This window comes from Dreissena polymorpha, chromosome 7 (assembly GCF_020536995.1).
Source record: "Dreissena polymorpha isolate Duluth1 chromosome 7, UMN_Dpol_1.0, whole genome shotgun sequence".
Lineage (NCBI taxonomy): Eukaryota > Metazoa > Mollusca > Bivalvia > Myida > Dreissenidae > Dreissena > Dreissena polymorpha.
Genome location: NC_068361.1, coordinates 77,694,696 through 77,720,185, shown reverse-complemented (window position 1 = coordinate 77,720,185; position 25,490 = coordinate 77,694,696). Strand labels below are relative to the sequence as shown.

Sequence of the window (25,490 nt, the reverse complement as noted above, 5' to 3'; positions counted from 1 at the left end):
CATACAGCTGCAACCCTTATATAACTTTTATAAGTATGACTTTTACAAATATCTTCCCAAATGAACATTAATACCTTCTTATGAAAAGGTTTCATGTAATACATTTATTTTTCCAAACAACAATTGATGATAACATTTCACAAAATGCTTTCATGTTACAGATACATTTTCATTATTTTATTGTAACATTTTTAACAACTTGAAATTTGTCTCAGGAACTGATTCCTACACTATATACTGTAATAACTCTAAGTTTACAGACACTATAATTTTTCGGAAATTCTCTTTTTAAGCCAAACTAATAATTGTTAGTAACTCCAATTTTTTTTATCTGACACACAAATTATTCCCTTTTATAAATGGTTCTTAATTGTTTACTTAGTGTTTAATTCTGTTCTTTGTATACTAGAGTGTTGCCACCTACTTGACGTATTCCTTTTTGTTGTCCTCCGTGACCTTGACCTCTCGCCCGCCCGGTTTCAGCTCATGTTCCTGGTGCTGGCCGAATGAGTGACTCTCCACGCAGAACGTGTGGTCCAGTATACCCTCTATGTTGTTCTCACTAAGAACACGATTCAGTACAGTATTGAGTATGGTAACTATCAACATACTGGATGTACAGATAATGGCATTAGTCTAAAAAACAATACTAATATGTTACATAACAAAAACAAAATACGACAACTCTTGTTATGACGTAAGATAGCAGAAGAAACCATTCAAGCCTGTAATATTATGCTAATAGAGGTAAAGAGTATTAGATAAATACTTTCACACTCCACAGACAATGGCTCAGATATGCTGGTCACCTCGTGCTCAGATCACACTTCCATCCAACTTTAGGAGCATTCTAACAGGAAATCACACTTTCATCCAACTGTAGGAGCATTTTAACAGGAGATCACACTTCCAGCCAACTTTAGAAGCATTCTAACAGGAGATCACACTTTCATCCAACTACAGGAGCATTCTAACAGGAGATCACACTTCCAGCCAACTTTAGGAGTATTCTAACAGTAGATCACACTTTCATCCAACTTTAGGAGCATTCTAACAGGAGATCACACTTCCATTCAACTTTAGGAGCATTCTAACAGGAGATCACACTTCCATCCAACTTTAGGAGCATTCAAACCGGAGATCACACTTCCATTCAACTTTAGGAGTATTCTAACAGGAGATCACACTTTCATCCAACTTTAGGAGCATTCAAACCGGAGATCACACTTCCATTCAATTTAGGAGCATTCTAACAGGAGATCACACTTCCATCCAACTTAAGGAGCATTCTAACAGGAGATCACACTTCCATCCAACTTAAGGAGCATTCTTACAGGAGATCACACTTCAATCCAACTTCAGGAACATTCTAACAGGAGATCACACTCTCAACTAACTTTAGGAGCATTCTAACAGGAGATCACACTTCCATACAACTTTAGGAGCATTCTAACAGGAGATCACACTTCCATACAACTTGAGGAGCATTCTAAGAGATCACACTTCCATCCAACTCTTGGAGCATTCTCAAGATCTCCATTATTTATCACTTGGTTTATCTAGGAGATTGACTCAATAAGTATAAGGCTTTCAATGAAATCAAGCTAAAATAAATTTATTAAAACTACTGTCACATACAGCATCCACACGAGGCTCCTGTGCAGGTCTGGGTCGACACTCTCCAGGTCCTCCAGGATCACTGGTTTCCCTAGCAACTGCTTGTACAGCGGCATCGTGAACCCTCCGTCCAGGTAGTGGCCATGGAATATCGCCATGCCCAGGATACGACCCACGAAATGGAAGTACGACAGGTGCTCCTGCAATTTGGAGGTCATGTGTCTAACTGGTCAGTGTACAAATTAATCAAGCTCTTTATCTGTTATAAAAAACAAGGCAAATGCATTTTTCTATATATATTTGATTTTTTAAAATTTATCACATACAACAGTTGAATAAGAAATTATTTGGTTCATTAAACAATCAAATATACATGAAAAATTTTTGTCCACACAAATTGTGCATTCAACAAACTGTACAACAGCATGACAGTAATGTCATAAACAAGACATGTAAGTAAAACATGCTTGTGCCCACTTCTTGCAGCCAAGTTGTCAATTGGTAAAATATTTTTTTGATATTATTCTTCAACACATAAGGGAATAGATTGCCCCATGTTCACATTCACAATTCAAGCTCTACTAAGGAAAACATTTCATTTTCACAAAAATCCTTGACATCTTGAAATCAAAACTGATTTGTGTCTTATTTGCTTAAGACAACAAAGCATAATAATGATGATTTAATCTTAAACTCTTACAGGTTGACGGCATATTTACAGGCTTCTTCCTTAAATGCTGAGTAACCAGCAAACTAATTAAGATGATAATTGGTCAAAGTGTTCTCTAGTAATTCACTGGAAACAAACAAGTCTACAAGGAAAACATCTTTCCTGTTACAAGCCCTTGTGACCTTGACATATATACCTCATAAGTGATACTATTCTCCCTTCTCTCCAGGGTAAACCACGTCTATGCTTAAACTAGAGCTTTGTCACAGACGTGACGAATACCCCCACATGCCGCATTGACACAGATATTTTGCATGTTGTCTTAAAAAAAACAACAGCAGTCACCATGCTCACCATGCTCAATTTTTTAAATGCACTAAGTGACCCTGTGACCTAGTTTTTAACCCGGCATGGCCCATGTTCGAACTTGACCTACACATCATCTAGATACAACATCTGACCAAGTTTGGTGAAGATCCGATGAAAACTACTTGAATTAGAGAGCGGACACTTAATACGGACCAACCGACAGACCGACCGACTGACAGACAAGCTCACTCCTATATACCCCCCTAAACTTTGTTTGTGGGAGTATAATCAATGTAGGTCAAAGCATTCTGACCAACTTTGGTGAAGATCGGATGAAATCTACTTGAATCAGAGAGCGGACACCATGCTCAATGTTAAAAACACACTAAGTGACCACGTGACCTAGTTTTTAATCCGGCATGACCCATATTCGAACTTGACCTAGACATCATCTAGATACAACATCTGACCAAGTTTGGTGAAGATCCGATGAAAACTACTTGAATTAGAGAGCGGACACTTAATACGGACCAACCGACAGACCGACCGACTGACAGACAAGCTCACTCCTATATACCCCCCTAATCTTTGTTTGTGGGAGTATAATCAATGTAGGTCAAAGCATTCTTTGTACTTGGCGAAACAAAAAGGTCTATTGAAAGACTGACCAACCATCCAACTTACAATTAGGGGCAAAGCAATATACATCCACTTCTTAGAATCAGAGATGGGGAATTGTAAATATAGTGTTTTTTTTAATGCTTACAGGGTTGACTCCAGAGTCTGGGTTAATTTGAAGTGTGTAGATGTCATCCCGGGCATATTGAAAGAGACCGTAGTATGGATTTAACATTTCATGGGACAACAGACAGAACCATTCTCTGAAATAAAAATAAAATCTGTAATGTAAAGCACTTTAAGTCTATATTAATGTACAGAAATTATTATTTTTTTATTCAGCAAGAGATTTGGAGCTCCAATTTTCTGAATTTCAAAGCAGCCTGTGCTAATGTGCATCACCTATGTAAACCAATAAATACAACTCAACAAAAGGAAATAATTTTTATGGCTTTTATGTAGGGATGTCAACGAATATCCGAATATCCGAATATTCGGTCCCGGACCGAATATTCGGATACTATTTTCCGAATCGAATATTCGGAAGAAAAAAATCAAAAAAATCGAGTAATTTCTAAGACTTTGTATTCGTGAAATTTGCTTTAAACATTGTACAAAAAGTCGTTCCTCGTGTCATAATGTTTAGTCCGGATAATTCGTCGCTATGGTGATGACAGTATACCGGTCATAAATCCCGCTAATTGCCTAACAAAGATAGTCACTTTGTGTCAAAATTATGAAAGGTTCTAATCGCATCGGCAATCAAAACACCGACCTGCACTTGATCCAATGACTCGAATTACATTTAAAATTATCAAAGATTAAATGAGTAAAGGAAAAGCCGTCTTGGTGTAAAAAAACAAATAAGACCGTATGGCAATTAAAACACAGACCCGTCTTGATCTAATAACTCGAATTACATTTAACATGATAAAAGATTAAATAAGTAAAGGAAGTGCCGACTTGGTGTGAAAAACAAAACAGATCGTATGGTTATAATCACGTTGTCCAATCAAAAAAGCTTTTAGAAAATAATTTACTCAACCTCTAACCGAGCAAGAGAATTCTGACGAACTTCAGAGATATTTGCTTGTGAAAATGGAGCCAAACGCTAAACCTCTTGACTGGTGGAAACGTCACGAGAGCGAATTTCCGAAAGTCGCGTATGTTGCTAGGAGTGTTCTATATGTACCTGCAACTTCTATGCCATCTGAGCGCATATTCTCAACCACTGGATTGCTCATCAATAAACTAAGAAATAGACTCGCCAGTGATCTGGTCGACGCAATCGTGTTTTTAAATAAGAACAATGTTCATGTGCCCTGTGACGCCGATCCGAGTGACTTTTAAATGTGGCAACGGTGTTTTGTTTGCATGTGTTCGCTATGTAAATAATACGTTTAAGTTCAGTTCAAATTATTTATAGATCTAACTGTTTTGTCATGTAATTATTTTGTCGTCATGTAAATATTATGTTTCTCGTTCTATTGTTGATGTACAATATTAAAGCACGTGTTCGCTTTGTAAATACTATGTTTAAGTTCAGCTTAAATTATTTATAGATCTAACTGTTTTGTTATGTATTTGTTTTGTCGTCATGTAAATATTATGTTTCTCGTTCTATTGTTGATTTACAATATTAAAAGTTTAAAAACAGTTTTCGTCATTTAAATTTTAACAATTAGCGACGGCAATGCTGTGTCAATATTTAGTCACTTCCGGGGAACTTCCGGTAAAAACGAAAGTAGAATTCATGGAGTAATGGTACGGTAAACATAGTTGATTTTTTTCTTACAGATGTTGACCGAATATCCGAATATTCGTTCGGAAGGATGACCGAATATCCGAATACCAATATCGGTATTCGTTGCCATCCCTACTTTTATGTTCAAACAATAACAGTATTAACGCACAGTTTATTAATTTATCATGTATGTTTGTAGGATAGATGAGTTGCTTACGGTAACTTCAACAGTTAAGCACAAATATTTAAAACATTTAATATTGAACCCATTAACCAACAACACTTTGAATTCAAACACTATTAACATACTGGCCTTAATCTGCATTGAAACAGAACTATATCCCTGCTGCTAGCAATAATTTGGCTTTAAACACACCCATTAAACTTCTATTTTTGAGATTTATTGCCTGAAGTGGAAGGTTTTGGCAAAAAAATTATCGAGAGAAGGATGAAGTAGCACATACCTGGCCACTCCACCATAGTCCAGGCCTTCCTCACCCTTGAACTTCACCATGAGACGTTTGCGTAAGTCTTTGGCTCGCATTTTCATCACTTGCCGATAAGAGTCCTACAGGTCAAAATGAAATAATAAGACTTGTGTCTGATTTCTAGTACATTCTAGAAAAATACGTTTTTGCTGGATAAAGTAATGAAGAAAGCTATTAAACCTCACACAGGGTGTTTTTAGCCGATTTTGGTGGCTGAAATTGTTGAATGTTTACAATTAGCAGATCATTATTCATCACCGACGCCCACATATGGGTGATTAGTATAACTCAGACTTTTCCTTGAAAAGGCAAGCTACAAATAAAAGCCTGTACCTTAGATGTAGACCTTGCTAAGTTTATTAATTGGTTAAAATCTAGTTTCTTGACATGGTCACATTTCTTGTTTTTATTTATAATTTTTCAGCTTTAAGTTTACATATAAAATTACTCCTACTACAACTAATCAGCTTCAAATAATTATGTCTTTGTGGTCATAATATGACATGACTGCAAGAACATAAATATTATACTAACAATCAAAGCGAAAAAATAGGCGAAAACTCGAATTAGTTTTTTATTTCTTAAAAAGGATTGCCAGTGTTTATTTTCTATAATGATATCAAGTAGATATTTTTCATTTTAAGCAAATTATCAATGTTCATGAATTGCCCCTATCTAGGTATTCAACATAAAAATTACCCTCTGGAAGAACCTATGGCCACATTCCACATGGAGTGAAAATATGTCCTCAGTTATCTTATTATAAAATGCGTATTATTCATAAGGGTCGCATGTATGTTACAAAAAATATTTCCTACTTTTTGTCCTGAAGAAGGCTCAAGACAGACCTTAATTCTTTTGAAATATTTTGTAAACATGATCCAGGCTGTGTTGATTGAAATCACTACTGTGTATACAATAGCTCAAACATGTTTGGTACATTTATATAACTTAAACAACTTCAGTGAACTGCTATCAGTGTTTATTGTAACCTTCAAAATAGACACTGACAGACACAGGCCAGCAATCAACATATATGAAATTTCCAGGTGTTAAACAAAAATTGACACCAAACCAACAGTTTATCCAATGCAAAGATAATGTATCTTCATAAAAGTATTTGGTAGGTAAGCCCGTTGCATTTCAAAGAAGTAATTCATCAGCAGTAAGTGCATCAATGTTATTGAGTAATTCTCTTTAAAAACATGTATTATATTTGAATAAATAATTTTTGTGTTTTTTTACATAAAAATACAAATCTGCCTTAGTTAAAACAAATTTATATCCAGCATCAAATTTTGTTTATTCAGGAACCAATACATCACATTAACAAATTTTGGGACAGCCTTTAATAAATAACGAGAGCGCCGCATACAGGTGCCATGCTCGGCTGCGGTGCAGTTTTGAATAGGTGAAAGCTTGTCAGATTTTTTTTTTTTAAGAGGTCACAGTGAACTTGACCTTTGACCTAGTGACCCAAAAATGGGTGTGGGATGTAGAACTCATCAAGGTGCAGCTACATATGAAGTTTCAAAGTTGTTGGTTGAAGCACTTTGATTTTCGAGCCAATGTTCAAGACCTTGACAAAATGTTAAGGTTTTAGCACGACGTGGACGACGACGGACACGACACGACGAGCTGGCTATGAAATACCTCGGGTTTTCTCTGAAAACAGCCAAGCTAAAAATGACAAGACATTCATGCAGTAACCTAAAGACACTCTATTCACCACTCCAACCGATTTGTCATCCTACCTCAAATATTTCTTCTCTGGACACTTCTAGCCGACAGTGTCCGCCCTGAGGTTGTAGACTGGTGAATTCCTGCTTCAAGATCTTCATCTTGTGTACAAGATCACGCTTATACTTTGGCACTGGATTGTCATTCTCTTTATCACTGCTGTTTTTACTGAAGATTGAAAACAACACACACTTTCATTTAGCATAACTCCAGCACTAAAAATAATTCTGAACAGTTTGCACAATTTGTTTCATACGCTCAACAATTATGCTTTATTTCAAATGTGGCTTATATAAACAGAGGGCCAAAGGCTCTGTATCACATGCCTGTGGCTTATATAAACAGAGGGCCAAAGGCTCTGTATCACATGCCTGTGGCTTATATAAACAGAGGGCCAAAGGCTCTGTATCACATGCCTGTGGCTTATATAAACAGAGGGCCGAAGGCTCTGCATCACATGCCTCAGCCCAAAAGAAACAAACTAATCTGAGAAGATTTTGTATTACTTCAGGAACCATTAAAGATTAGCAACAAAAAAATTTCACGACAAATGGACTCTAAATGTGACTTGAAAGTTCACCTGTAACTACAGCCATTTAAGGAAAAACGTCTCTGTACCCCTGTGGGCCATGTTTTAAGCCAAGATATCATTAGCACAAATATTCTGAGAATGATTCATGAACATTCGACAATAAATGTGTCTTCTTAAGTTTAAACAAGGTTCCACTAATGCCATATAAGGACCCCCCAATGAGTTTTTCATGAAAATTCGGCATAAAAATGTGACTTCTAGAAGCTAACAAGCCAGAAGAGTGTTGAAGAAACAACACAGTGTCATTATTGGATATGCCAGTATAATTGGTCGAGATTATAATGAAGCATTTTTCAAAATATCTACAGATACCCCTTTAGATTTTAATACAATATTTTCGTAATAACACAAAAGTATACTTCAAGCTTACATTCTGTTCTGTAAGAGCTCAATGTTGGAAGTGAGGCGTGGATCGGTAAACTGAGTGGTACGGTTGTTGTGATCCACAAAGTAGACGCGCCCGTTGCCCGTGTGTCTGGCCTCCCAGCCAGGCGGCAGAGGACCTAACTCTCGCTCTAGCTGCTCTAAATTATTTATGTCTCTGAAGTGAACAGGGGGATAAAAACTACACATATGGAAGATGAAAACAACAGAACAAGTGAATTAAAAAATTCATTTACAAAGAAAATGGCTTATTTCATTATCTCCGAATAAAAATGTAGAATGAGTTATTAAAATTGTTTTGAAGTTAGTTAAACAGTTTCAGTTCGATCTTCAATTTAAATTAAAGTTTTAACTAAACTGAATACAAACAGAATTCACTAATCAGGGTAAAGCCCTTAATTTCAAAGGATCTTTTTGGACAGCAGAAAAGGTGTTGCCCTACCTGGGAACCCGTGGGTCGTGCCAAGTCGACACTCCGGTCTGGGTGTGCAGAAAATACACCTGACCCTGCTGTGTAGTTCGCTGTTCTGAAAACATATCACTGGAACATTAAAAAATAGTGCAACGTCAGCTTCATATATTTTTTTTAAACATATTTAATTACAGTTTCAATAGCAATCACTGTTTCTTAATCAATAAATGATACATTTGCAAAATGTTTCATGGTCATTAATATTTATGTCATTGTGATACATAATGGTTTTAATTGTCAAAAAAAAAAAATTCTCTAATAAACATCAGACAAAAATCCATCTTAAATCAGCTGCGAAACTCTGGAATTTTAATTTGAGTGGTCACAAAGTCAAGCTTCCAGTAATTGAATTTAACAAAACAAAAACACCATCCTATAATAATTATGATACACCTGCCCAGAGACAAAACCAGACCAGCTCATTATTGAAAGTGCAGAGCTACTGGAAATGATCTACATCCCCGTAACTGGCTTACATCTGGTAACACTGCATTAACAGGGCAAAATGTTTCTTGGATCATGAGGTGTTGCACAATTTAAAAGCTTTCTGGAGTTTTAATAGCTCTACAAATTCATTTAATCTTTTTCATGTTTAAAGAACATGTGTTGGGAAGATACTTAATGTAAACGTTTACATATGTGTGCTAATACAATGTTTTCACTTCATAAAACATTGCATGCTAAATGTCTTATAAGTATAATATGCTTCATAAAGAAATATTTCAAAGATATTTAGTTCCTTCTTAGCAGTGATGTACTATGTCAAATTGTTTGTTTAAATGTATTTAAAACAAATATTTAACCAAGAATACACATTTATTTATTTACAATATTGACAGGACATCACCAATATGCAAGATTCATGATGCCTTTAAATCTTCAAATCTTCAAGATAACACTTACAGGGTGGGTAATACACCACCCAAGAACTAAAGATTCACCGCAGCTGGAAGTTCAATGCTAGTACACCCCATATGGTATGACTGGAAGTTCAATGCTAGTACACCCCATATGGTATGACTTGAAGTTCAATGCTAGTACACCCCATATGGTATGACTTGAACTACTCACAGCATGCTGCAAGAATGAACCCTTTGCATGCTGGGAAATTTGTCGTCTGCAAAAATGTCGTCTGCTGAATTTCTAAAATTAGCATTTTCTTCGATTTTTTCAAAGAATACTATCAGAATAGCAAACAGTTTGGATCCTGATGAGACGCCACATTCTGTGGCGTCTCATCTGGATCCAAACTGTTTGCAAAGGCCTTTAAAATTCGGTTCCCGCACTGAAAGGGTTATTGGTACAAACTACTTGACATTTATTGTGATCAAGCTCTTAAAATATCACAGGCTGTGTAATACAATTTATTAATATATAAACAATAATATTGCATGACATAGTGAAATAATTGAAGAATGCATATTATTTACAATGAGAAATGTTGTAGCCAAAGGCAACGCAGCTACTGGTACAGTACACATTTTTACAAAATAATAATTGATTTTTCATAATTATACACAAAGCTCTGAGATGATTCATGTTAATGCATGTACTGTATGTAGTGCTAGGTATATAAGCTCATTTTGATGACATTTGCTGTCAAAATATTTGAAATTCCATGCAGATCAGTGTTTTGGTGTTGAAACAATCCTATGAAATAGAGGGGGAGTTATAAGAATCATCCCACTTAATTCTGTAAAAATTTTGTCCTTTTTCTGATCATTTTTTCACATTATTTTACATAATGTTATCTCAAGAGGTAAAAAATACAATTTCCCAATTTAAATGCTTGCATCATAAATGCAAACATATCTAAGAATATGCCAGCATTTAAGACAACACAATGACTGGCAACCAATTAATGAGAAGAAAATTAAGTTAATTAACTCATACAGTTTTTCTGTAAACAATGTTATTGTTCTGACAAAGAGTTAATCCCATGTTGATTTAGTGTGTTATAATTGTATATTTTTAGCCGTTAATGCTTTGTTGCTATGCTTGAAAGAAAAGAGGTGCTTGTGAGTCAATAACCCCACTGCCAGGTGGAGTAAGTCTGGAGTCTGGCAACTTTTTTTGTCATGCAAGCAAGATTTAACATCCCTATTTATCTAGTGGTTTCTAAGAGAGGAAACAAGATGTAACAGGCCAGTTCATCTAGTGATTCTAAGAGAGAGGGGAAACAAGATGTAACAGGCCAGTTCATCTAGTGGTATCTAAGAGGGGAAACTAGATGTAACAGTCTAGTTCATCTAGTGGTATCTAAGAGAGGGGAAACTAGATGTAACAGTCTAGTTCATCTAGTGGTATCTAAGAGAGAGGGGAAACTAGTGAGGAGAAACATGATGTAACAGGCCAGTTCATCTAGTGGTTCTTAGAGAGGGGAAACTAGATGTAACAGTCTAGTTCATCTAGTGGTATCTAAGCGAGAGGAGAAACTAGTGAGGAGAAACATGATGTAACAGGCCAGTTCATCTAGTGGTTTTAAAGATGTAACAGGCCAGTTCATCTTGTGGTATCAAAGAGAGGGGCAACACGAAATAACATCCCTGTTCATCTAGTGGAATCTAAGAGACAAGGACAAAAATATATAATATCCCTCTTCATAAAGTGGTATCAAAGAGAGAGCAACACCATGTAACATCACTCACTGTTCATCTTGTGACATCAAAGGGAGAGCAAACAACAAGATGTCACATCCTATGCAAATAACACTTGACTTTATTGAATAAACTTGTTAAGATCTTGTTACTTAAGCGAAAAATTTTGGCATAAAGAGTTGACCATAAAAGTGTCAACCAATCTAATATTTTCAGAAAAAATGTAATCAATTTTTGTTAACAGTATTATTCACCATCAACAACGCTTAAATGCTAGTGGCTTCCATGTTACCTTGCCTCATAACTCTGTTTTCACAACTTAGATACTTTGGTGTCAGCAAACAAACAATTTGATTTTTTTTCAGCCCTTCTTAAACCCCACAAATGTATTTCAATATAAAACTTGTTTAGATTTTTCATTTATTTGTTTTAAGTGCATCTTATACATTGTGGCATCTTCCATTCGAGAATTTACAGTATGTTTTCCAAAAAGCTGTTAGCTACTTGTCCGTAAAGTCACAATAAGAAATTATATGACAAAATTTCATTTGTGCCGATTGCTATTGGACAACCTGTGATATATATATAGACATATCATTGTGCCAGGCCTGAATGAATAGACAAGCAAGATTCCAATGTTATACATACCTAAACCTTATAACTGAGAAGTATACCAACTTGCATGAACACAAACACAAAATATTGTCTTTGTAATCCAAATACTAAGATACTAACCATAACCTTGTGGTAAATCCACAGCATTATGCAACTGATTTCTGTTAAGATAATTGCGTCTTCGAGTAGACCGTCTCCTCGGAAACTCTCCCTCAGACTGACTATTATCCTCACTATTGCTATTATTATTGCTAGTCACATTGCTAGATCGCGCACTTTGCATTCGTGGAGGATTTAACGAGGATGTGCTGTGTCTATGGTTACTAGAGTTTGCACGGTCCCGGTGTCTTTGGGCGACGCTGCCACCGGACTGGCGTGTTGCCGATGCCGACCGACGCTCACTGCCAGCAGAGCTGTGGGTGGGGGTGGTCTGCACTGTGGAGATGTGCACCGACATGTCAGTGGGCCTGCAACACACAACATAGCTGTCAGGCAACAGATCTGTCGTAACCACGGCAAACATACAAACAGTTTACTCTCTGTGGTATTGGCTATTTCTTACCCAGTTATTGCCAATGATGACGCTGAGTTTCATCAAAATTAAGACACTGCTATAATGTTGATATTACTGCACAACGTAATGATGACTGATTATTATTGATGTATTAATTTGTGGGAAATATTTCAATAAAGTAAATTCTATTGAGGCCTGGTCATGCAGCTTACAGTATTACAAGACATACAAGTAACTCATGTCAATATCATGAACAGAACAGTCATGGAAGTATAGATGAATCTAGATCATTTTGTCTTGCTATGAGATTCCTCTATGTTGCTATGTGTATTTGTAGACTACTAATTGTTTCACAACACAACCAATGCTTTTAACCTATATACAATGAACTTCCTTAATCCCAGACACATTTATTATAACCAGTTGATACAATGCCCCATAATCATTGAACAGTCTACAAAATAAAATTAAATGTTTGTAAAATGGGTTTTAATTGAATTAATGAGCCCTGAAATAGTTTAAACCTGTCTGGTTTGTACCCAATTTTTGTATTGTTTTTAAAGTTTCAATTTCCATTACATTTTCTGAATAACCAAACGTAAACTAGAGGAAAAGTTAAATCTGTCAAGGAGCAAAACACATATAAGAAACTTTGTATACGTAATAAGTTACAATGAGACACCTGAAAACAAACAATCTTGAAGATCAGAGTCGTGTTTTGAGAAAAGTGGGCATAATGCATGTGCGTAAAGTGTTGTCCCAGATTAGCCTGTGCAGTTGGCACAAGCTAATCAGGGACGCCACTTTCAGCTTCTATGCCATGTTTCGTTTAAATGAAGTCTCTTCTTAGCAAATATCCAATTTAGGCGGAAAGTGTCGTCCCTGATTAGCCTGTGCAGACTGCACAGGCTAATCTGGGACGACACTTTACGCACATGCTTTATGCCCAGTTTTCTCAGAACACGACTCAAACAATCTTGAAGATCAGATGGTGACAATCAGGGACAGCAAACAGCAATACAACATGTCCATTATTTGTGCATGCATACATACATAACATCATCCCTGCTATTACACCATAGGGGGTGTTAACATCATTATGACTTTTCAGTTTCTGATTTAACTGTTAAACATTATTCCAAAAAACAACCATAAATTGCTTATGTTAATTTATCAAATTACTATATATTAGATTTAAAGTGTTTGATAATATAATTTATGATGTTATTATAACTTCTAAAATGCTCTGAAAAAGTACGCTATTCTCTTTATCTAACAATATTTTGTTGAAACTAAATTACCAAACTAAAAAAGTGACTTTGCCAAAACAGTTACTTGATAAGCATGTGATCCAATATGTTCTTCTCTTAACAAAGAAACACTTAGCAGCTAATTTAATCATCAGGTTGCTTTCATGTTAAACAGTGGACTCAGTAAGAGATGCTGTTACATGACCCTGGATCTGGTATCAGTGACAACAATGCACTACTGTGTACCTACCAGGCTATGTGCTTCAATGGACACTTCAAATGACTTTTATTTATTTGAAATTTTGATCAAATGTCAACAAGGATTTATATATCAGTCATTTAAAGATGTTTTTTTGTTATGTGAGGTTTTGAATACTTCTTAACCCTTTGCATGCTGGGAAATTTGTCATCTGCTAAAATGTCGTCTGCTGAATTTATAAAATTAGCATTTTCTTTGATTTTTTTCAAAGAATACTATCAAAATAGCAAACAGTTTGGATCCTGATGAGACGCCACATTCTGTGGCGTCTCATCTGGATCCAAACTGTTTGCAAATGCCTTTAAAGTTGGTTCCAGCGCTGAAAGGGTTAAGTACCAGAGGTTGTTTATGATACCAGGCAATAGAGCTGACAACAGGCGTATCATTTAACAGTATTTACTGCAGTCACATCTTAATTTTTGTAAGATTTTCCTTTTTAACAAAAGTGATCAGTCAATCATAATGACACTTTGCACTGTCGCATTGACATATTACTACGTCAAACAAGTAAAAATTATAATTTTATGCTATTGTAATTCATAATTTAAATTAGCTTAAAGAAAGATGGGACAACTGTTCTGTGAACGTATTTCATTTTCAAACAGAACATCTTGAGGAAGTGAAATATTGATATGTACTGGATATAACAGCATGATAAAGAAATTTTTCTGTTCATCCTTCAAAAGCATCAAAGGAAATTACATTTCCTGGAAAACAAAACAAACAAAAGCTAAGGCATAAGTAACACTTACACATCAAAAAATGTGAAAAAATCATGATCATAAAAAAACAAGATATGTGTTTGTCAGAAACACTATGTCCCCTTTTGCGCCGCTATGAAGCTATATTTTTGACCTTTGACCTTGAAGGATGACCTTGACCTTTCACCACCCAAAATGTGCTGCTCCATGAGATACCAAATATCAAGTTGCTATCTTCAATATTGCAAAAGTTATTGCAAATGTTAAAGTTGGCAAAAAACAAACAAAACAAACACACAAGCAAACCCACAGACAGGGCAAAAACAATATGTCCACAACTATAGTGGTGGGGGACATAAAAAAAACACCAACATGACAAAAAGTTGAAAGCAGGGAAATGTGAACAAAGCACATTATCAAAACCCACTTATGACAAGAGTAATGTACTCTGTAGAAAAGACACTGCCCAAGGTGATATCACATGAGAGCTGGTCATTTGGAGGTATGCCACAACCACACATCACTGTGGTGACAAATATGGTGTCACAGAGACAGGGGGATTGCTACCTTCAGATGTGTATGTTAGTGTAATTAATTAAAAGGCCATTTTGGTGACAGATGAGACAATGTAACCCACGCATGCTGTATTTTTTTCCGTCAGTAGCGTAAAAACTAACATCTATTAGCCCCCAATTAAGATCTCACGCATAAATGTAAATATAATTTGTGAATTTCTTTGAGCATAATGTTTTGTTAGCATAAGTTAAAAAATACATTCTTTTCTTGTCATGAAATGATTTATTTCCATTGCTCTAATCAGTGCTCCAGCTAGGATTTGAAAAGGGCAGGGGGGCTTTTTTGTCAAAAGGGCACTTTCGACGCGCAGTATTTTGTCAAAAGGGCACTTTCGACGCGCAGTATTTTGTGAAAAGGGCACGTACGAGCGCGCGGGTGTTTCTGGAATGCTTCCTATTGCATGTTAATTTATATGTTTAAAATAATTGTATTATTCCCATTATTATTAAACCATTCAAATATAATGTCTACAATGAGGATTAAAGTAATTACAATGTAATAAGAGATTAATGAATAATCATATGTAAAAAAAACAAAAAAAAACAACAATTTTTTTTTTTTTTTGGGGGGGGGGGGTGTTGTAATAATAAGTCTTTTGTTTATTAACATGATGTGGAAGTAGAGGATAGTGTGAGATTATCTGTCAGTGATCTCATACCGACCTGGTGGGGGGTTCCCATTGTGTGGTGCGAGTGATATGATTGACATAATGGACACGCCCACTGGCAGTTCTACGCTCCTCCCACCTGCAACACAATGCCAATGCGATGACACTTGCAGACAAATCACTTCTCAGCGAAAGTGGCTTATTTCTAATTTAATTGTTGCTTTTCTGAATGTATGCTGAACCATTCCTTTATCATACCAGTTTGCTGCTGTATACTTTTTGTTATTGATATGTATGGAATATTACATGACTGAGGTGTTCAAATTAAGATTCCATTTAATTATAAATATACCTTCTGATGATAAAAAAGAACCTGACAAGTACACTATATAGAAAATGCTGCCATTATGCCATTATGATGTGCACATTAATGACAGCACTCAAGTCTGTTGTATTTCCAGCCATTCAATATGAAACGGTTTTCACACAAGGAGCTACAGAATTCTGATGTGGTGTTCTGTATTTGAACAAACACTACCAGCAATAATTCAGTCAGTTTATCAATACGTTAAAAATAAGTATTTTAAAAGGACCTTTTCACAGATATTGCAAAATATTGAAGTTTGTCATTATATGCTTTATATTGATAAATCTCAATGTTGGATCTAAAAAGCTCAAGTAAAAAACTAGAATAAAACAAGGGCTGTTTGTAAAACATGCATGCCCCCCATATGGTCTGTCCGTTGTAGTGGCAGCCATTGTGTAAATAAGATTTTTGTCACTGTGACCTTGACCTTTGACCTAGTGACCTGAAAATCAATAGGGGTCATCTGCGGGTCACGATCAATGTACCTATGAAGTGTCATGATCCTAGGAAAAAGCGTTCTTGAGTTATCATCCGAAAATCATTTTACTATTTCGGGTCACCGTGACCTTGACCTTTGACCTTGTGACCTCAAAATCAATAGGGGTCATCTGCAAGTCATGATCAATCTACCTATGAAGTTTCATGATCCTAGGCGTATGCGTTCTTGAGTTATCATCCAAAAACCATTTTACTATTTCGGGTCACCGTGACCTTGACCTTTGACCTAGTGACCTCAAATCAATAGGGGTCATCTGCGAGTCATGATCAATGTACCCATGAAGTTTCATGATCCTAGGCGAATGCGTTCTTGAGTTATCATCCGGAAACCATTTTACTATTTCGGGTCACCTTGACCTTGACCTTTGACCTAGTGACCTCAAAATCAATAGGGGTCATCTGCAAGTCATGATCAATCTACCCATGAAGTTTCATGATCCTAGGCGTATGCGTTCTTGAGTTATCATTCAAAAACCATTTTACTATTTCTGGTCACCGTGACCTTGACCTTTGACCTAGTGACCTCAAAATCAATAGGGGTCATCTGCGAGTCATGATCGATGTATCTATGAAGTTTCATGATCCTAAGCCCAAGCGTTCTTGAGTTATCGTCTGACAACCACCTGGTGGACGGACCGACAGACCGACCGACATGAGCAAAGCAATATACCCCCTCTTCTTCGAAGGGGGGCATAATTAAAGAAAGAAACAAGGGCTGTTTGTCAAACATGCATGCCCCCCCTGGCACTGTGACCTTAACCTTTGACCTAGTGACCTGAAAATCAATAGGGGTCATCTGTGAATCATGATCAATGTACCTATGAAGTTTCATGATCCTAGGCGTAAGCTTTCTTGTGTTATCATCCAGAAACCATTTTACTGTGTCAAGTCACTGTGACCTTGACATTTGACCTAATGACCTGAAAGTTAATAGGGGTCATCTGCGAGTCATGATCAATGTACCTATGAAGTTTCATGATCCTAGGAATTAGCGTTCTTGAGTTATCATCCAGAAACCATTTTTCTAAGTTGAGTCACTGTGACCTTTGACCTAGTGAACTGAAAATCATTAGGGGTCATCTGCGAGTCATGAGCAATGATCAATGATCATTCTTGAGTTATCATCCAGAAACCATTTTATATTTCGGGTCACCATGACCTTGACCTTTGACCTAGTGACCTGAAAATCAATAGGGGTCATCTGGGAGTCGTGATCAATGTATCTACGAAGTTTCATGATCCTAGGCATAAGCGTTCTTTAGTTATCATCCGGAAACCATTTTACTATTTCGGGTCACCGTGACCTTGACCTTTGACCAAGTGACCTGAAAATCTATAGGGGTCATCTGCGAGTCATGATCAATGTACCTATGAAGTTTCATGATCCTAGGCATAAGCGTTCTTGAGTTATCATCCGGAAACCATTTTACTATTTCAGGTCACCGTGACCTTGACCTTTGACCTAGTGACCTCAAAATCAATAGGGGTCATCTGCGAGTCATGATCAATGTACCTATGAAGTTTCATGATCCTTTAAGCGTTCTTGAGTTATCATCCGGAAACCATCTGGTGGACCGACATGAGCAAAAGAATATATCCCCTCTTCTTCGAAGGAGGGCATAAAAAGTGACCCTAAACTGGGCTCAAACAACTGACCCCTGAAGTAAAATGCTTAGACCACTCGATCATCCGTGCTCATACATAGAATGATGTATTTTATACTTATATATATATATATATATATAAGCAATCATTGTAGTGTACCTATACCGCTGGGACATGGCCAGTTTTAGCTACATGGACATGTTTTTTGAACACTTCAAAGAGACCCACCTAACCATGTTTAAAAACATATCAGATTGAGGAGCTTGCAGTTATGAGACTTAGGCTACTATTCCATCTGTCTGTATCCGCATCCACACATCCAAAAAAAAATATAACCAGTTGAAATGCACTGCGCTTATTCCATTCATCCGCATCCGCATATCTGCACGCGCAATAGGCGTCCGCAAAAGAACGCTCAAGTGAGCATTCTAATGCGGATGCGGACAAGATACGGACGGCATTTAGCACAATGAGGGAAGCTGTCATCTCAAAAATCAACTGAAAAACTAATCGAATTCGTGGAAAATTACCCAGAATTATACAACCAATGCAGTTCTGCATATTGGGACTCTGATTTCACTTCAAATGTATGGAAAAGCATAGCCAAGGCACTAGATGAAGATGTTTCAGGTATTTACCATTTGTATTCTTTTACAGGCAGAATGATGATTTGTACCATATTTTCTACTTAAATTCACGCTTGTCCTTCATAATAATCTCAATTATAATTTTCAGTTTTATCCATATATTTTTTCCCCCAAAAAGTAAGATATGTTCGACATATGCGGATAAATGGAATATAGCCTCTGCATTATGATTTTGCGGATACAGATGCAGATACGGATGCGGAGAGATGGAATACTAGCCTTATTGATGGTTCATCGAAATATTCATATTCTTTAACAGCGAACATTTGCATAAACAATTTATGATAAAAAAAGTTACTTCACTAAACATATCCTCAAAATTTACATAACTAATTTAAATGAACAGACTTTGATACACAGTTATGAAAAACATAATCCATCAACATCTTCAAGCTTGAGGGTCAACCACAACATTATTTAATAGGCAATTAGAATTTTAGCAATTAAGTTGAAAAAGGGGGGGATAATTTCTATAATTGTGAATGCAGGATGATGAAAATGCACTTTATATGATAAGGAACTATGCCTGCAAGTCTTAAGGTCAGATTTAAATACACTGTAACTCCAATATAACGCGGATGATGGGGTCCAAGCCACGCAACAGCGTTATAAACGGACAGTGTTATAAGTTTTGAGCTTATTTATTTACGGGGGCTATAAAAACAGGTATAGTATAGCCCATAATATAGGTCCTGTGTATTGCCATGCTGTGTTGTCATCCACAAATACATGCATATAAACCGAATCGAACGATAACAGTATACAGTAAATACCGCTTTTCTAATGTGCACATTTATCCGATAATCCAATATAATTACAACATCACGTACGAAAAAATAATCCTAAACATTTATGACGAGAAATATGTTTACAAATTTCATAAACAAATCCAAATGCCTACGCCATTTTTTCAGAAAAATAGTACAGTGCATTATGGGACACAGCTTTCATTGGACTAGCGAATTTAAACTTGGATTAAATGCAATTCGATACATGTACAAAGAAATGTTTTATTGCGTCATACGCAGCATGTAAACAAGATGCGTTTGTGAAACACAATGTCCCCCTATATGATGTTTGACCTTGAAGGATGACCTTGACCTTGTGAAGGATGACCTTGACCTTTCACCACTCAAAATGTGCAGCTCCATGAGATGCACATGCATGCCAAATATCAAGTTGCTTTCTTCAATATTGCAAAAGTATTTATAAAATAAGCGATTTGGGCCACATATATTTGACCTCTGACCTTGAAGGATGACCTGGACCTTGACCTTTCACCACTCAAAATGTGCAGCTCCATGAGATACACATGCATGCCAAATATCAAGTTGCTATCTTCAATATTGCAAAAGTATTCATAAAATGAGCGATTTCGGCCACATATATTTGACCTCTGACCCTGAAGGATGACCTTGACCTTTCACCACTCAAAATGTGCAGCTTCATGAGATACATATGCATGCCAAATATGAAGTTGCTATCTTCAATATAGCAAAAGTTATTGCAAAATGTTAAAGTTGGCGCAAACAGACCAACAGACCAACGGACCAACAGACCAACAGACAGACAGGTCAAAAACAATATGTCCCCCACTACTATAGTGGGGGACATAAAAAAGTGCTTCCTGTGGACTTTCTGATAACAGGCAAAAATTAAAGAGAATCTCTGTTAACAATTACACTGCGATAGAATGTAAATAAATCATCAGGATTATTTAATTTATTTTTCGTATACATACTGAAACATTAAACATACACTATTTAGATCTTTTCATTTATCAAGCATGTATAGCATATAATAAACGATAAAACACTTACACAGCCATAGTTTATACAATGAAATACAATACACGATAAATACAAAACATAAACAGGTAATTGTTTTGATTAACTTTAATTTGATAATTATTCCACTTGCACTTACCTTATTGAAATGAGCGCACCGAACCGCTTTGATTGGGAAAACATGTCATAAACACTGACTCGCGAGTTTTTCACACCTTTATTGACATTACACAACAGATTAACACCAATTAGCTGCCAAGTGTCGTTTAACCTCTAATCCATTAAAATCAGTTAAACGGACAGATAAAGCGATCAAGCTGTGATCGCCGCCTTCTTTGTATTATCTGAATAAACATGAAGTTGCATAACATGGATTGAATCAGAAATGGAAGGTTGGAGAAAAATCGGGATCCAAGCACCCCCCACGTTATATTGGACACAGCGTTATAACAGACCGCACTATATTGGAGTTACAGTGTAGTGTAAGTGAACATCTTCAGATTCTTATCATGTTATTGAATGTCTAATTTGAAAAGGGGGACTAACAGGTGAAATGTTTAATGTTTTTAAGTTAACATCGCACATACAGAACTTCATATCATGAGAAACAATGCCAGGGGTTTTTCAGCACTGTCTGCGCCTACTGTAAACAGAAGCACTCCCAAAGCAAACGGACCCGATCCCAAACCGGAATTATAAAAAAAAAATCCCAATTTCCAAAAAAAAAAAATAAAAAAAATTTTTTTTTTTAAATAATGAAGTGTCTTATAACTTGTGTGACTAATCAGTGTTTGTTTTGGTCAAAAATATCTGCTATAAGGTTTTGACTGTTAAGTTCTTATCTCAGAGTGTAACTGTAACTTAAAAACAAAACTGCAGTACTTGAATAAACGTTGAACATGCCCAATATTGCATCTGTTTATATAAAGAAGACAAAATAACAAATAAAATCAAATTTATTTGTTAAACCACTGAATTATTTAAGCATGATAAATTCACAATTTTTTCCCAAATGAGCTGTTTCATCGAAGCAAAAATTCCCAAATGGTCAATTTTGTTGATAAAAAATTCTAAATTTGGTCAGACTCCTTTTCCCAAAATAGGCAGAAAACCCCCTGAATGCCTGCACCTATGTATATTACATGTTGCAGTGTTATTATATGAACTATTTGCCAACACAGGACAGACACAGTGTCTCCTGATTACAGTTCTAAAAGTAAACTTGATGTTGCATAGCTCAATATTCACCTTGTTTGCTACATTTTACCTTTAATATAAACCATAATCTTGTCATCATAATTGGACAAAAAAAAAATAAAAAAAAAAAAATGAACACTGGCAAGTATTCAATGTTCAGTTTGTCAGCAGGACTACACCAAAACAAGTGTGTGTATTCAACATTTGTTGAAGAAATTCATCAGCAATACATCAGCTTTTCAAGGTCCCTAAAGGTACTTAAGGCTTTGTTAAATGTGAGAGCAAATGTGCAGAGATTTTATAATGTATCCTAAATCATGAACAAACTGTTATCAACCTATCACACCCACACTTTGCCAATTTACCTTTATTTTTTTTCTTAATTTACATGCACATATCTTAAGAATAAATTCATTTCACCACTTAACATTCTGTTCGCAATTGTACACAGTATTTACTTGCTAATTTTATAAATTGGGATTACAGATAAGGCACGTAATTTTTTGTGAAATTTCATGACAACATAAACCAGCCAGTAAAGATAATGATGATATAAAGGCACCTTGTTTATGACAGGTAAACAATCTGCAAGATAGGCTTATCAGCCAGAACACTGCATTTATTGACATCTAAAGGATGCTTAATCATGATCCTAATGCTAAAGTAAATGAAATTAAATGTTTTGAAATGGTGCATGAATAGTTCAGTGACATTTAAAGTGAAATTATAGGTTGCTTGAGATTTACAGAGAAGTTTGTAAAAGAAGCAAAAAGTCAATATGTGCATTGTTTACAAGAATACATTTTGATTTTACATGACCTTGAATCTTGACTTGTTTATATGAAAGTCAAAAGAGGTCTTCCTTCATTACTTTTATGCACAGCAGTTTACATAATGCTTTAAGATAGTATCATATAAATTATTATTATTTATATGATACAAGCTTTAAGCATTATGAAAACTGCTGGCCCAAAAATCAATACATCATACATGTCCTCCATGTCTTCCATTCCAACCAATTTGCATCATTGTATGTCAAAGCATACTCTAGATATAAATTGCAAACACAGAAGTCTGCATTTCATGTCACCCCCCCCCCTTAACCTTTAACCTGTTGACCTGAAGATTTGAGTCTTGCCATTATTTCAAGAAATCATCATACCAATTTGCATAATTGAAGGTAAAAGTGTATTATTAATATTGCGCCTAAATGGAATGGTCATCAGAAAAACACACTATCCAACCCACAGACATGAGCAAAGCAATATACCCCTGCTTTTTATAAGGGTCATAATAAACAAAACTGTGACTATGTCATTTCATTTGTTTAAATTTGTTTGCCATGATTCCATGATTATGATCGGAATTATGTATGTTTTAAAAAAAAATCTTTTGAAGCTAGAAATAAAATAATTCAACAACAGGAAAATACCTACATTAAATTATTTTACATGGCCTTGTTAAAAACTACTGAGACAATAAACCCATGCCAATGCCTTTTAGCAGCAAATTAAGCCTACTTCAACAGTATTTTCGCAATACAAGAACTGTATCAATCAATGGTGTATTTGTATTGTTATTTTCTGTCTCATGATTATAGGATAACATGTCGTTCTTGGCACTGTCTGTGGGAATATATGTCGTTCCCACATTATGAATTTCTTCATTACAACATACAACACACATGCACATGCAGCTAATGGTGATGAAGATGCAGAAATTACTTTATTCATATTAATTATCAAGTATAGCCAACATCACTTTTGGATGTTGTGTTTTCTTACAGGGAAATCACTATTGGTAATTCATCAATTGTTGCCCACACAATTAATTATATCACTTTTTTTGACTGTATATCATCTTACATGAAATATTTTGAATAACAAAATGCGATATGTGACAGCAGCAGCATAAAATATAAGTGCCAACCCAACCACGGACACTTAAGATTGATGACAATACAATATGCCAAGCTTCTTGTGATTGCTTACAATTTATGTAGTGCTTTCAGGTACAGAGTTACATTCAGATCAACATCAATTACAGTCAGTATAATAAGGAAATAAAGAAATGCTTAAATAAAAAAACTTAAATAATGAAATAAGGATATGCTTAAATGAAAAAACTGTAACATAAAAAAACTTAGTTATTTCTTTAAGTTATTCCAGAAATCCTATCATCTTTCAATTTCTAATCTTTCATAGGCACTGTAACAAGTAAAGGCCTAAGGTTATACAAAAATAAAGAATAAAATGAGACTTTTGAATTCAAAAGACAAAAGAAAAATATCTACAAAAGAATTAATATTCTCGCCAACAACATAACACCCATATACCCACACATAAAAAAGATTACAAGAGCGCACAACAACTCACCCTTCAGGCAGCTCATCAGGTTCACTTGGTGGTGAGCTGTTGGTGATCTGTGAGGAGGTGGTGACAACTGGGCTCGTACCGGAGTTGCCCCTGTCCCGGGAGATCAGACTGATCACGATCTGACCCCGCACCGGCTCAGTGTCATCTGCATTGTTCCTCTGCAGATCCAGCCGCTGGACTGTAACAGAGAATTTACAATTTGGAGTCCCAGGTCGACGTGATGGTGTTGATGCTCGAGAGGGTGCCAGTGAGCGGCATGGCTTCGTGCCGCCTGGTATCTGCGTACACGACTGCACGGATCTGGGACCAGGAGAGCAGGACAGTGAGCGTGCACGTGACGCACGTGAGGGCATATGCACACACACTGACATTCTATGAGGAGGGTTGGAGCCCGCCACTATAAAGCCGAGATAAGCGTGAATAGAAAAATTGTGTCCTGGCACATATCCAACACACAATCTCGTAGTTGAACCGTTTTGCTACTATTTAAATCATAAACTTGTACAAACTGCAGATGTTTTTCATTGAATATTACATCTGTAATCCACACCACATGTTTGTCAATTTGCACGATGCTGCCAGGACAAAGCAAGCTCTGAGTAGATGCAGTTAATGAAACCCCTATTATAAAAATGTAAACCACAATTCAACTACAGCCTTGACAACAGTAAATTTATATCCTTTCCGCCCACTATTGGTGGATTAAAAATTTAACAGATGAATATCTTGTCACTATTTCATTATGTAAAATTGTGACCCCAATCCATCTGTAATTGCCAGAACACAAAATTAAATCAGATTAGTATCTGTCCAATTTGCTTTCAAATATGCTTTTCCTCATATGAGCTGTATTTTCCTAGGTTGAATGGAGAGTGTCAGACTACAGGTATTCAATTTAAGCCTACATGCCTGTTAAACTAGCAACAAGTTAATGTATCAACATGGTAGGAAAACTTCAGATTTACATGGGCCAGTATTAAAACACATGTTAGTAAAAGAATGTTTAAGCTACCCTACTATAATGTCTCAATATTGAATAAGATATTAAATAACAAATCTGTATGCATACAATATCAAAAGCTTATTGTATTCTTGATTTCTTTTTTAAACAAAACTTATGACATAACACGTAGATAGTGATACAAAATAATGTAGTAATGCCTGTGTGCAACATGCAAAGCTCATTGCCAATAATGCTTGAAATTATGGATCATGCCGAACAATGCCCAGGCCAACCTTAAACAAGAGCACCGCCTTGCGG

The 25,490-nt window shown here is 36.0% G+C and overlaps 1 protein-coding gene across 3 annotated transcripts in view; it reads right to left on the bottom strand.

Moving 5' to 3' along the window:
- LOC127837934 (E3 ubiquitin-protein ligase SMURF2-like) overlaps window positions 1-25,490 on the bottom strand; it is a 71,503-nt gene that overhangs the window by 7,494 nt on the left and 38,519 nt on the right. Inside the window, exons 5-14 of one of the 3 annotated variants that reach the window (XM_052365391.1) lie at window positions 24,230-24,407; window positions 15,809-15,892; window positions 11,967-12,313; window positions 8,605-8,689; window positions 8,149-8,319; window positions 7,201-7,354; window positions 5,423-5,526; window positions 3,363-3,477; window positions 1,639-1,817; window positions 425-562 (exon numbers count right to left, since the gene is read on the bottom strand). In XM_052365391.1, the coding sequence (XP_052221351.1) occupies window positions 425-562; window positions 1,639-1,817; window positions 3,363-3,477; window positions 5,423-5,526; window positions 7,201-7,354; window positions 8,149-8,319; window positions 8,605-8,689; window positions 11,967-12,313; window positions 15,809-15,892; window positions 24,230-24,407 (1,555 nt within the window). Of the gene's footprint in view, window positions 1-424; window positions 563-1,638; window positions 1,818-3,362; window positions 3,478-5,422; window positions 5,527-7,200; window positions 7,355-8,148; window positions 8,320-8,604; window positions 8,690-11,966; window positions 12,314-15,808; window positions 15,893-20,796; window positions 21,103-24,229; window positions 24,408-25,490 lie in introns of those variants that run through there. The other 2 variants (XM_052365393.1, XM_052365392.1) reach the window with 2 other exon arrangements.